We start from the raw sequence: 13,694 nt of genomic DNA, 5'->3' as shown, positions 1-13,694 counted from the left end.
CCAGCAGTTCCTCTTCTGGGAAACTATCCCATAGATGTCACACTATGGTGCTTTTCATTTAAACGGACAGGAATGGTTGTTCATTGCTTTGTTTGTAGCAACAAAGCAAAACAAAACAGGAAACAACTTGAATGACTATAGAGGAGAAGTTGACCAAATTATGGGACACTTACATGAGGATATTATGCAACTACAAAGAATTTATTGACCTGAAAGAAGATGTCTGTGATACAGTATTAAATGAAAGAAAGAGCAAGTTACAAGCTAATTTGTATAATCCTATTTTGGTTTAAGGAAGTGAAACATCGTTTATGTGTATATATTTGAGCTTTTGCTCGGGAGTAGAAGGATGGATTATAGGCTATTAGCAGTGGCTACCTGAGAGAGTGGAAAGGGAAAGAAGCAATGAAGAGGCAAATTACAGCCACTGATGTATCTTGGTATTATTTTGCTTGTTACAGTAAACATTCATCATTCAAAAATAATATTTTAATGAAAATGGGAATAATTCTAGTTTCTGGTAGTGACAAAATTCAGAACCATCTCTTATGTTTAAGTAGTCATGTTAGGGATATCTGAGTCCTACTGCCAAGTTAGGGCAAAAAGTGGAATAACATAAGTGGAAATAAAAATAAAAGTAATTTTCTCTGGCACATCATCTGGCAACCCTCTTAAATGAACAGTGTCTTAAACTTAGGGCAGGCATAATTGGGAAAGAGGAAAGCAAGCATTACTTACAAATTGATCATTTATCTTATTGTGTAGTTGCATGAATCCTGGAGATCAAAGAAACAAAAAATTCATTTGTATTTTTACTCAGAGCCTTTAATAATCATTTGATTCTAATTGAATGTATACAGAAGACATCATAATTTGATTTAGAAAGGAAATGATAATAGTCTTCTTAATACTGTATAAGTACAAGGAATAATGTTTAATGAGAAGATCATATGTCATGGACTTTATTGGTCACTCTAATAGAAGCCTTTGTTACTACTGAAATATGGGCTGGTCATTTGGAATGAAATCTTTGGACTGTACTTTTTTAGTAATGGTGGTTTCTCTTAACTATATTTATTAAAGTACATATGTTAAAAGCCTGAAAGACTTGATATTTGAAATACTGCAAATTACTGTACCTTTTTAAAAAATCGTATATCTGAAATGTTAAATGTTTTTTATTTCCAAGATTCAGTCTGGTCCACTAAAAACCTCTAGTGTATCAGAAGTAATGAAAGAATCTAAACAGCCTGCCTCACAACTCCAAAAACAAAAGGGAGATGCTCCAGCTTCAGCAACAGGTACTTAAATATTTAAAACCATCCTTTTTAAATTATAGGTAAATTTCTTCACCAATTCTTTATCCTCTCCTTCTTACTGATGAAACTGTCTTGCTTTTGTCCCTGCAGATAGTTTTTGACTTCAGAAACTATCAGTCACCCCACCCTAATTTACAGTACTTGCCTGTTGAACTTTAACCTGTTCAGTATACATTTGAACTTCTTATGTTTCTCCTTAGTTATGTCTGTCCTTGGTTAAGTCACCAGACTTTGTTTAATTCAGCAGATATTTACTGTCTTTTCTGTGCCAGACATGCCTGTAAGCACTGGAGAAATAGCCATGAACAATACAGTTAAAAATTTTTTTTTCAGCTGATATTTCTTGGTTGGATGAGGAGAGGGAATAAACAAGTAAAAAGTATAGGATGTCAGACGTTGTGAGAGGAAACACTGCAGTTTTAAATGGAGTGTGTAAGGAATGCCTTACCTGAAAGGGGTTATCTGAGCAAAGGTTAGAAAGAGAGAAGGAGGGTAAGTCATGTAAAAGGATGGTGAGGAAAAGCATCCCAGGCAGCAAGATTAGCTGGTGCAGAGGCTCAACATACTCAAGCAAAGGGTAAATGAGGCTGGAGTGAATTGATTAAGGGGAGAACAGGAGCAAATGAGGTCAGAGAGGAAGCAAAAAGCTTATTGTAGCAGTCCTTGGAAGCCATTGTAAGAATTTTGTTTTAGGCCAGTCCCAGGGGCTCCTGCCTGTAATCCCAGAACTTTGGGAAGCCAAGGCGGGAGGGTTGCTTAAGCCTAGGAGTTTGAAAGCAGCCTGGGCAACATAGCAAGATCCTGTTTCTATAAAAAATTAAAAATCAACTGGGCATGGTGGTGCACACCTGTAGTCCCAGCACTCGGGAGGGAGGAATACTTGAGCCCAGGAGGTTGAGGCTGCAGTGAGCTGTGATTGTACCACTGTACTCCAGACTGGGTGACAGGGCAAGACTGTCTCAAACAAACAAACAAAAAAATTGTTTTATATTCTGAGTGGGATGGGAAGAGAATGTTGAGCCAGGGGATTGATAATTGACTTTTACTTTAAAACTAAGGCCCAGCACAGTGGCTCACATCTGTAATCCCAGCACTTTGAGAGGCCGATGAGGGAGGATCACTTGAGCCTAGGTGTTTGAAACCAGCCTGTGCAAGAGAGGCAGACCCTGTCTCTGCAAAAAAAAATTAAAAATTAGCCAGGTTTGATGGTACACACCTGTAGTCCCAGCTACATGCCAGAGGCTGAGGTGGCAGTGTTGCTTGTGTCTGGGAGGTTGAGGTTGCAGTGAGCTATGATAGTGCCACTGTACTCCAGCCTGGGCAACAGAGTGTAACCTTGTCTCAAAAAAAGAAAAAATATGTGCATGTGTATCATACTGCACACACACAGTATTGATTGATTGATTTGATTGATAGAGATGGGGTCTTGCTGTGTTGGTCAGGTTGGTCTTGGCCTCAAGTAGTGCCCCCCAAAGTGCAAAAAATATGTGCATATCTTTTAACTGAGTTCTGTTCTTGTTCACTCTGACCTTTCATCTTTGTGTTTAAAACTGTAATCTTTTTCCTGCTCACATGTCTTCTACCACTTTTCAAAGCAATTACAAAATATCCTTTGTTTAGTTGCTTTCTTTTGTCTGTCTTCCTCATTAACAGGCTCTTTTCTCTTTGTTATTCTTTTTCTATGTTATCTAAATGTCCACTTCTTGTCTGTTAATATTTAATATTACTAAAAGCCTTGCCTGGGAATAATGATGGTTAAAATGCAGGTGGATGCAGACAGGACTTCTTAATTTTGTTCTTTCCCAACCATTGTCCATTTCGTGTGCGTTTGTATATGCAGTAGTCATTGCCCCTGTTTGTGTGTTATTCAAGCATGTGGCAGTACAAATATTTGTGTCTTTAAGGAATCAGATGTGAAGTGGGTGGTGGTGGTAGTAAATTCCTGTGTGTTTCTCTGTTAACCCTGGAAAGTATAAATACCATGAGTAACATATATTTATAGCACCTACAGAAGCAGCTCAAATTATTTCTGCAGCAGGTGATACACTGTCGGTCCCAGCCCCTGCAGTTCAGCATGAGGAATCTTTAAAAACTGATCACCCTGAAATTGGTGAAGGAAAACCCACACCTGAGCTTTCAGGTAATTTAATTATTTACATTTGCTCTTTTATGCATGATACGCTTATCAGAACTACTTAATGCCTAGGCAACACCTAGACACTATGTATACATTTACACTAGGTTCAGATCTTCAGGCTGTCTTAGGAAATTTTTAAAAATTTAAAAGTTCTAATACATCTTTTTAGACAAGGAGATTAAAAGCGAGTTCCTATTTCTTCATTTTGGAATCATTAAGAGTAATGATACGGTTTTAGAATTCTTCCCACAAAAATGCCCTGCATTGATATAACTGGCCAGTAAAATGATGGTGTTTTTCTGAAATTTGGTTTCCTCTTATTTACTTTTGCTGCAAGAAGAAGCATCTTCATCTTCTATAAGGGAGCGACCACCTGAAGAAGTTGCAGCTCGCCTTGCACAACAGGAAAAACAAGAACAAGTTAAAATTGATTGTATGTAAACCAAACATCTTCTTAAGGATTTTGAGTCATCTCCCAGTTGCTCTCTTCTTAAACTGTCAGCACAAGTTTGTCATCTACCAGCTAGTTGGGGTTTCTTTTGTTGGCTGTGTTGTTTTTCCTCTAATTCTGATTGGGTCACATCTGGCTCTGCCACTCACTAGTTGTGTGAGCTTGGCCAAGTTATTTAGCCTCTCTGTCTCCATTTCCTCATTGATTGATTCACCACCATCATTTCATCTAAATTTCTTTTACCCAAGTGACAAAGACTATTCTTAGTGTGTGGTTGGTGAAAATTCCAAATAATACTAAAGATTAGATTAGTGCTAAAGATTCTTTATACTCTGGGAAACAGAAATTGATTACTTATGTTTTAGCAGCTTACCTGAAAGTCCTTTATTTTTTTGAGACAGGGTCTTTCTCTGTCACCCAGGCTGGAGTGCAGTCACGCTATTGTGGCTCACTGCAGCCTCAACCTCCCAGGTCCAAGCCATCCTCCCACCTTAGCCTCCTATGTAGCTGGGACTACAGGCATGCACCACTATGCTTGGCTAATTTTTTTGAAAAGTTTTTATAGAGTTGGGCATCTCATTATGTTGCCTAGACCGATCTTATACTCCTGGGCTCAAGTGATCCTTCCACTTTGGCCTTCCAAAGTGCTGGGATTACAGGCGTGAGCCACTGTACCCAGCTCTAAGAGTCTTTTTTTTTTTTTTTTTTTTTTGAGATGGAGTTTTCGCTCTTGGTACCCAGGCTGGAGTGCAATGGCGCGATCTCGGCCCACCGCAATCTCCGCTTCGCCTCCTGGGTTCAGGCAATTCTCCTGCCTCAGCCTCCTGAGTAGCTGGGATTACAGGCACACACCACCATGCCCAGCTAATTTTTTGTATTTTTAGTAGAGACGGAGTTTCACCATGTTGACCAGGATGGTCTTTATCTCTTGACCTCGTGATCCACCCGCCTCGGCCTCCCAAAGTGCTGGGATTACAGGCATGAGCCACGGCGCCTGGCCTCTAAGAGTCTTTTATTAATAATTATTAATCTTGTAAATTGATTTGCTGGAGTCAGAATGGCTTACACTGCCTTATCATCTAGCCTCTGGACTCTCTAGTAGTTCTAGTAATGCTCTTACCTGACACTAGTAGGGCATGAAATGTTCTACGCATTGGCGGTTTCCAGCTAACAAGCCTATTCCTTTTTAACTTTCAATTTTACTTTTTTTTTTTTTTGAGAGATGGACTCTCACTATATTGGTCAAGGTAGTGTTGGACTCTTGGCCTCAAGAAATCCTCCTACTTTGGCCTCCCAAAGTGCTTGGATTATATGCATAAGCTACTACACCTGGCCAAGTTTATTATTATTATTATTATTATTTTTATATATATATATATATTTGCTGTTGTCGGTAGGTCAGGATTCTTAAGTTTTTAGATGGTTTAAAAAAGATAATAGATGCTTACAATTTTCTATTTCTGTCTTAAAGCACATGTAACGTAATTTTTTGTACTGTGCTACAGGTTAATGTCTCTGGAGGTCATGGGATATAGCTTTTTGCTGGTCAGAGAGTTGTTTAAGTACTCACAGCAGCTGTTTATAGTTTTTTGATCTCGACATTTGCTTTGTTCCCGTTTCCCTTGTAATGTGGTGGTTCTGCCCTACTCTGAGGAGCCACATTTCTTAGAATCGTATAAACCAGTAGAAGGCACAGAATGAGCATAGGTGTCATTCTCTGCCTATGGCATGGTTTTACCAGTTGGATTTGGATTTTTGATTTTTTTTTTTTTTTGTATTCTGAATTCTTGGCTGTGTTACAAATAGTTGAGAATATTTAAAAAATGACTTCTAACTAAGTGAAATATTTGTTTTTTCTTTTAGTGCTATTTTTTTTCTTTACTTTTCACTTGTCTCTCTTTATCATTTATCACATTGACACCTTGAAATTAAGTTATATATGTAAGATGGAGATGTCTGCTGTTACAGCTGTTACTTTCTTTGCCCGGTTCCTCTCATCTTTCATTTTGGGCCAAGTGAAAATTTTCAGAATTTTATCTATCACCTCTTAATTTTCTCTCAAACTTGACTTTAAAAATGTACATGCATATATTTGCGTGTGTAACATTTATCAAGGATCAGAGTACAGTGACTAGAACTCAGAGGGCTGGAAGCAGCAGGTGCCTTCCAGCAGCCCACTTTCTGTGGCCTCTGTAAAGTGGTTCACAACTACCTGTAGTTGATGTCTGCTGTTCCCTTACGTATGTTGTGGGATCCAAATACCATGGTTTCCCTCCCTTGCCTCCTTCTCTCTTTTTTCCTGCTGCTGTTGTTTCACTTCTATCACTTCTGTCAATTTCTTTTTATTTTCTCCTTATTAGCTTTCCTCTTATATCTTTCTTGCAGAGGTACTGTTTGTAGTTCATCTGATTCTGTTTGTTCTTTGCTAGATTATGCTGCTTTCACTCAAAATCATCTTTTTTCTCATTTGTCAAATGTATTTTTTATTTTTGTATATCATTTATTATTAAATTAGTATTCTCACTAACCGTCTTTCTTCAAATGACCATTTTTTTTTTGCATTTTAGTAAATTATCTAAAATTGTTCTTTGCTTTATATTCCTGAAACAGCATGTAGAAATATGATCTTAATAGCTGGTAGCCTCTCGAACATTGGTGTCTGCTATTGAGTCCTTTTGTCCTTCTTTAAATAATTTTGAAAAACAAAAAAAAACACTTTTTATTTTGAAAAAGTTTGGATATACATACAAAAAAATCGTGTAATAAAGCTTCATAGATTCATCATCCAGACTAAATTGTCAGTATTTTACCATACTTTTAAGTGAAACTTTGATTCCCTAAACTTGAGTCTCATGTATTTTGTTGTTCCTTTTCATATTTTTTGAGAAATACAATGGAAGCCTCAATAGGAGAATAGCAAAAGTTTCCAGTCATTTATGGAGGTAGGGATTTGTTTCTTAACTGTTCATTTTTTTTTTTTTTAAGCTCTAGCCAAGAGCTTAGAAGAGGCTCTGAGGCAAACTGCAAGTGTCACTCTGCAGGCTATTGCAGCTCAGAATACTGCGGTCCAGGCTGTCAATGCACACTCCAACATACTGAAAGCTGCCATGGACAATTCTGAGGTGAGCCCCATGAATGATTAGAAGTTTTTTGGCTGTCATGACTTGCGGGACAAAAAGAAAAAAAAATGGGGTTGGAGAGAAGTATAATATTTAATAGACTGCTCTCTTCCCTATGGTATGGGCTTTCACTAGGCGAAAACAGTCTAGAATAATTATCTTTTTTTGTTATTGTTGTTTTGAGATGGAGTCATGCTCTTTTCCCCGGGCAGGAGTGCAGTGGTGCGATCTCAGCACACTGCAACCTCTACCTCCCAGGTTCAAGCAGTTCTCCGCCTCAGCCTCTTGAGTAACTGGGATTACAGGTGCCTGCCACCACACCCAGCTAATTTTTCTATTTTTAGTAGAGACAGGGTTTGCCATTTTGACCAGATTGAACTCACTGACCTCAAATGATCTGAGCCTCCCAAAGTGTTGGGATTGCAGGTGTGAGCCACTGCTTCTGGCCTTAGGATAATTATCCTTAAAAAACAAACTAAAAGGCTGAGCGTGGTGGCTCATGCCTATAATCCCAGCACTTTGGGAGGCCGAGGTGGGTGGATCACGAGGTCAGGAGATCGAGACCTTCCTGGCCAACATGATGAAACCCCATCTCTACTAAAAATATAAAAATTAGCTAGGCATGGTGGTGCGTGCCTATAATCCCAGCTACTCGGGAGGCTGAGGCAGGAGAATAGCTTGAACCAGGGAGTAGGAGGTTGCAGTGAGTTGAGATCATGCCACTGCATTCCAGCCTGATGACAGAGTGAGACTCTGTCTCAAAAACAAAATACAAAACAAAAAAACTGAAAAGCCTTTAAATTTTGGGAATGACTTTTCTACATTGTGCTTTATTTTATCTTACAATACTGATACAAGAATTAGTTCACATTTACTTTGATATTTTAATAGTGCTTAAACGTTTTTGTCGTTTTCTTTAAAATTGCCGTTTCCATAGATGAACTTTTTAAGGTACTTGTCAGTTGACATGCAGTTTTAAGAAATAATTTGGAGAGATCCTGTGTTTCCCAAAACACCAGCTATTTGAAATGTTTATGATAATTTATGCCGAACACTTCAAAGAATGAAATAATATTGATTTTTCAAATGTAATACTGGGACTCAATAAATTATTTTATAATTACATTGTTATTCAGTATGTATAAATGTATCTCTATTCCAAGTCATGTAAGGAGTAATATAAAAGTAAAAACATAAAATATAAATCTTAAGGCTCAGGATCATTCATGATCAGCAAAGTTACTTTGCCATCGTAACTGTAGTTTTTAAAAAAAACTCAAACACACTTTACATAGTTTTAGTTATATGTATATATATTGCAAAAGAGTTTAAATTAGACCTCTGATGTTAGTAGCAAGAAAATACAACATTTGAAAACTTAAGGAAAATTCCATTTTATTCAAAGTTCAAGAAAAGTATTTAAATGTCAGAGTTCAGTCAGCAAAGTGGAAACCACACAAGAAATTTAATTTGCTGGTTACAGATATGGGAAGGCTAGAAGTTGCACGATGTCAGGGTATTGGGTTCAAACCCAAGTAGACCAGTGTCCCTCGGAAGGACACAGATTAGAAGCTTTAAATACCGTGGTGCTACTTGGGTATAAGGCTACATGAGGGGGTATTTCTGCTTCCCTTTGCACATAATGTGTAGCACGTCGATTAGACAGTGTAAAATCTATTGTAGTCAAAATTTTACAACCTAGTGGTAGCAGTTAAGAAATGAGAGTAGGCCGGGCGAGATCACGCCTGTACTCCCAGCACTTTGGGAGGCCGAGGCGGGTGGATCACGAGGTCAAGAGATCAAGACCATCCTGGTCAACATGGTGAAACCCCGACTCTACTAAAAATACAAAAAATTAGCTGGGCACGGTGGCGCGTGCCTGTAATCCCAGCTACTCAGGAGGCTGAGGCAGAATTGCCTGAACCGGGGAGGCGGAGGTTGCGGTGAGCCGAGATCGCGCCATTGCACTCCAGCCTGGGTTCCAAGAGCGAAACTCCGTCTCAAAAAAAAAAAAAACAAAAGAAATGAGAGTATTAGCTAATGTACAAAATAATTAGAAAAGTGTATGAATATGTGTTTTGAAATGTTAAGAATGACTTCCATCTTTCGTTTCTTCTAGTACAAGAAGCTGCAGCTGCACATGTAATTCCTAATGTCTACTGATTAACTTTCTCAAAGCAGTGTTTGTGAAGAGTGGGATTTGGTAATAGTAGGATTCTGTTTGATTGTAGGGGAACCTGTGTCTGTCTGTTACAGGGTAGGTTTTCTTTGGACCTCTGTAAGCAGGAGTACCTTCAACAAGGGTGATAAATTTTGGCCTCCAGATATGTCATTGACATTTACATGATTTGTGAGTCTGTTTAGGTCAGTTATAAAGAGAACTTTTAGTACGAGGTCAGATTCTTCTAACATCATATTCTAGAGTCTTGGAAAAGTTATCATATATGACAGGATATTCATGTGGCCCAAATCAGCATCCTTTTTTTTTTGTTTTTTGTTTTTTTTGTTTTTTTTTTTTTGAGACAGAGTCTCACTCACTCTGTCATGAGGTTGGAGTGCAGTGGCGCAATATTGGCTCACTGCAACCTCCCCCTCCCTGGTTCAAGCAATTTTCCTGCCTCAGCCTCCCTAGTAGTTGGGACTTGCAGTCGTCCTCACACCCAGCTAATTTTTATATTTTTAGTAGAGATGGGGTTTCCCCATGTTGGCAGGATGGTCTCTATCTCTTGACCTCGTGATCCACCTACCTCAGCCTCCCAAAGTGCTGGGATTACAGGTGTGAGCCACCATGCCTGGCTTTTTTTTTTTTTTTTTGAGACAGTTTTGCTCTGTCACCAGGCTGGAGTGCAGTGGTGTGATCTTGGCTTACTGCAGCCTCCACCTCCCACGTTCAAGTGATTCTCTTGCCTCAGCCTCCCAAGTAGCTGGTACTACTGGTGCCCACCATGACGCCTGGCTAATTTTTGTATTTTTAGTAGGGACAGGGTTTCACTATGTTGGCCAGGCTGGTCTCAAACTCCTGACCTCAAGTGATCCACCTGCCTCTACCTCCCAAAGTCTAGGATTACAGGTGTAAGCCACAGTGCCTGGCCCCAAATCAGCATCCATTCTTGATGTATTTTATTTGCAAGATGGCTAAAGTGGGAGTTCACTGAAACATCAACTTTATTATTCACATTATAAGATATACTTTGTAAAATTTTACATAGAACATTTAAAAAGCAGTACGCAAAGAAAAGATGTACTAATATTTCTTCTAAAAGTAGGGACTTTTTTTTTTTTTTTTTTAAGAATAAGGTTTTTTTCTCAGTATTATATATTCCCTGCATATGAGCAAGCTGTGCTCAAAAAGTTGGCAATCAGTTCCATAGCTGAAGAAAAACATGTTAGACCTGCCTAAGATTTTCAAGGAAAACTTTTTTAAAAAATACACACTTCACAGATCATAAAGTTCACCTCCAGGGAGGTTTTGTTCTGTTTTGTGAGATGGAGTCTTGCTCTGTCACCCAGGCTGGAGTACAGTGGTGCTATCTTGGTCACTGCAACCTCTACCTCCCGGGTTCAAGTGATTCTCTTGCCTCAGCCTCCCAAGTAGCTGGGACTACAGGCGCATGCCACCACGCCTGGCTAATTTTTTGTATTTTTAGTAGAGACGGGGTTTCACTGTGTTAGCCAGGATGGTCTCGATCTCCTGACCTCGTGATCCACCCTCCTTGGCCTCCCAAAGTGCTGGGATTGCAATGTGAGCCACCATGCCCAGCCCCAAGGGAGGTTTTTGGCAATAGTTGACTTATACATAACAAATTAGGAAGGGTTATTCTTTAGAGTAACATTTAGGAGAAATAAGGACCCTATAAATGTGTAAACCTGCTATTTATCCTTAAACTCTGATTTTGGCTCATAAATCCTTTTGAGAATCTTAAAAAAAAAAAAAACCTCCCTTAGAAAATGCTTATATGGCCAGGCAGTGGCTCATGCCTGTAATCCTAGCACTTTAGGAGGCCAGGATGGACAGATCATGAGATCAGAAGTTCATGACCAGTCTGGCCAAAATGGTGAAATCCTATCTCTACTAAAAATATAAAAATTAGCCGGGCGTGGTGGCACATGCCTGTAATCCCAGCTACTTAGGAGGCTGAGGCAGGAGAATTGCTCGAACCTGGGAGGCAGAGGTTGCATTGAACTGAGATCACACCATTGCACTCCAGCTTGGGCTACAGAGTAAGACTCTGTCTCAAAACAAACAAAAAAAATGCTTATATGTACTGGACACAAACTTTTTTTTTTTTGAACAATTTTGTGGAAAGACAGTTGATGGGAGCTGCATCATGGACTTCACTGCACCAAAACATAAGCCTTAAATTAGGAGTTCTTACTCTGGAGAAATATATAAATTTTTACCGTTGAATTTAATGTCACATGTTTCTGTGTTTAATCTTGTTGGCCTACCATATGACTATAGTAGCAATTAGTTATGTTTATGTAATTAAAATTTTTTGTTTAGATTGCAGGCGAGAAGAAGTCTGCTCAGTGGCGCACAGTGGAGAGTGCGTTGAAGGAACGCAGAAAGGCAGTAGATGAAGCTGCCGATGCCCTTCTCAAAGCCAAGTAATTACTCATGGACTTTAACAAGTAATTAGGGCCTCCTGATGGCTTTCTTTGGGCTGGGTTTTCTTTGTATTGTCTGTATAAAGAGGAGATAGAGAAATCCTTCCCTCCCTTTTCCACCTGTGCTTGTTCTGAATTGGCATTAGGAACTTGTACAAAGGTGTAAAAAGAGAGAAGGAATAAAATATAATTAGGCCGGAGGAGTTCAAGACCAGTCTGGCCAACATGGCGAAATATAATATAATTAGGCAGGATTACACACCTGTAATTCCAGAATGTAGAAAGTATGTCACAATCTGTTTGCCTTAACTACCAAAATAATGAGTATGTAATAGGTATGCCACCTTGACCTTGATTCCTGGAAGTTGGCTAAAACTAGGATCAAGCAAACAAACCCAGGTATAAGATCAGCCTCTGCTGATGGAAACCTACATTTGACTAAAGACCCTCATCAGCAGTATGGAATAGTTATTTGTCTCTCAAAATTTTGCTGTCTTTCTTAAGAAAATATTTATTATTAGTAGAGAATGAAGCCTGATAAAACCAGCATGATCTTTTTGGAGATTTAAGGCATTATGCTTATATCACTTTGAGCTCTGTGTTTTATGATGGGTAGACCACAGTCTGTCTGTCTTACGAAACATTGTGAATCGTGAGGGCACCCTGAGACCCAGTTAAGTATTTGCTTAGTGAAGTTTTTGGCCTTCTCCTGTGCCTTTGCCTTCGGTAGCTCTCACTGATTGGCTGGGGAGTCAGGTTGATCCTTGCAAGAGCTGCTGTTTATCACGTGCTTATGATATGGCCAGGCACTAAGTACTCCTCATGAATTACTTCTATTCCTTGCATGAAAGTATGTAGGAAATGAGAGACTGATATGGGAGCTGAATCTGGGGCTGTCTTGTTCTGAAGCCTGGGTCACCTCATATACCATGCTACCTCTCCGATTCACTCTGGTAAATCTAGCTTCTAACCAAAGTGTTTTCATTTGTTGGTGAGAAAACCTTCTCTGTTTACTAACTACAAAAAAGCATTGATGCTGGTCCAGAGATAGTGAGTTAGATCAGTTGATCACAGTCAGTTACAGACCAAGCTGCTCGTTCTATTCTTTCCTCCTTTCTCGCTATTGCACTTGACTAGTCTTAAAAAAAAAAAAAAAAAAAGCAATTACATTTTTTTTTTTAGTTTTTTTTTTTTTTTTTTTTTTTTTTTTTTTAAATAAAATAGAGACATGGTCTTCCTTTGTTGCCCTGGCTGGTCTTGAATCCCTGGGCTCAAGTGATCCTCCTGCCTTCACCTCCCAAAGTGCTGGGATTACAGGCATCAGCCACTGTGCCCGGCCTCTTTCACGGACTTTTAACAATTATGTATTGTACTGACATCAAAACTCTTTAATACAGTCGACAAGAAATTATGTTAAATGTTTGTTTGTTGGTTTGCAGAGAAGAGTTAGAGAAGATGAAAAGTGTGATTGAAAATGCAAAGAAAAAAGAGGTCACTGGGGCCAAGCCTCATATAACTGCTGCAGAGGGTAAACTTCACAACATGATAGTAGATCTGGATAATGTGGTCAAAAAGGTATGTTTCCTCGGTCTTACAGTATTTTATATTTTAAAATATAATCCCTTTGTCAAAAAATTTTAAGGATTTAGGAAAATAATAAATTCCTACCACCTCCCGATCTTTTCTCCTGCAAAGTCAAAGTATATTAGCTGTTACCATTTTAAAATATTTGCCATGGCTGGGTGTTGTGATTCACACCTGTAATCCCAGCACTTTGACAGGCCTAGGCAGACAGATCACTTGAGCCTAGGAGTTTGAGACCAGCCTGGGCAACATGGTGAAACCCTGTTTCTACAAAAAATACAAAAAAATTAAATGGGCGTGGTGGTGTGCACCTGTAGTCCTAGCTAGTTAGGAGACTGAGATGAGAAGATGGCATGGGCTTGGGAAGTTGAGGCTGCAGTGAGCTGAGATGGTGCCACTGCACTCCATCCTGGGTGACAGAGTGAGACCCTGTCAAAAAAAAAAAAAAAAAAAAAAAAAAAAAAAAAAAAAAAAAA

At 39.0% G+C, this 13,694-nt stretch overlaps 1 protein-coding gene across 9 annotated transcripts in view; it reads left to right on the top strand.

Annotated features, from left to right (window-relative positions):
* The window catches only part of IMMT (inner membrane mitochondrial protein), a 45,488-nt gene that overhangs the window by 16,496 nt on the left and 15,298 nt on the right, over positions 1-13,694 (top strand). For 2 of the 9 annotated variants that reach the window (XM_032243586.1, XM_032243584.1), the window contains exons 4-9: positions 1,190-1,301; positions 3,322-3,459; positions 3,794-3,889; positions 6,893-7,029; positions 11,531-11,634; positions 13,074-13,209. In XM_032243586.1, the coding sequence (XP_032099477.1) occupies positions 1,190-1,301; positions 3,322-3,459; positions 3,794-3,889; positions 6,893-7,029; positions 11,531-11,634; positions 13,074-13,209 (723 nt within the window). The remainder of the gene's footprint in view (positions 1-1,189; positions 1,302-3,321; positions 3,460-3,793; positions 3,890-6,892; positions 7,030-11,530; positions 11,635-13,073; positions 13,210-13,694) is intronic. The other 7 variants (XM_032243585.1, XM_032243590.1, XM_032243589.1 and 4 more) reach the window with 7 other exon arrangements.

Source organism: Sapajus apella, unplaced genomic scaffold (genome assembly GCF_009761245.1).
Source record: "Sapajus apella isolate SASKATOON/1434 unplaced genomic scaffold, GSC_monkey_1.0 scaffold52, whole genome shotgun sequence".
Classification (NCBI taxonomy): domain Eukaryota; kingdom Metazoa; phylum Chordata; class Mammalia; order Primates; family Cebidae; genus Sapajus; species Sapajus apella.
Note: the sequence above shows the minus strand (reverse complement) of the source record. Positions and strands in the feature narration are given on the sequence as shown.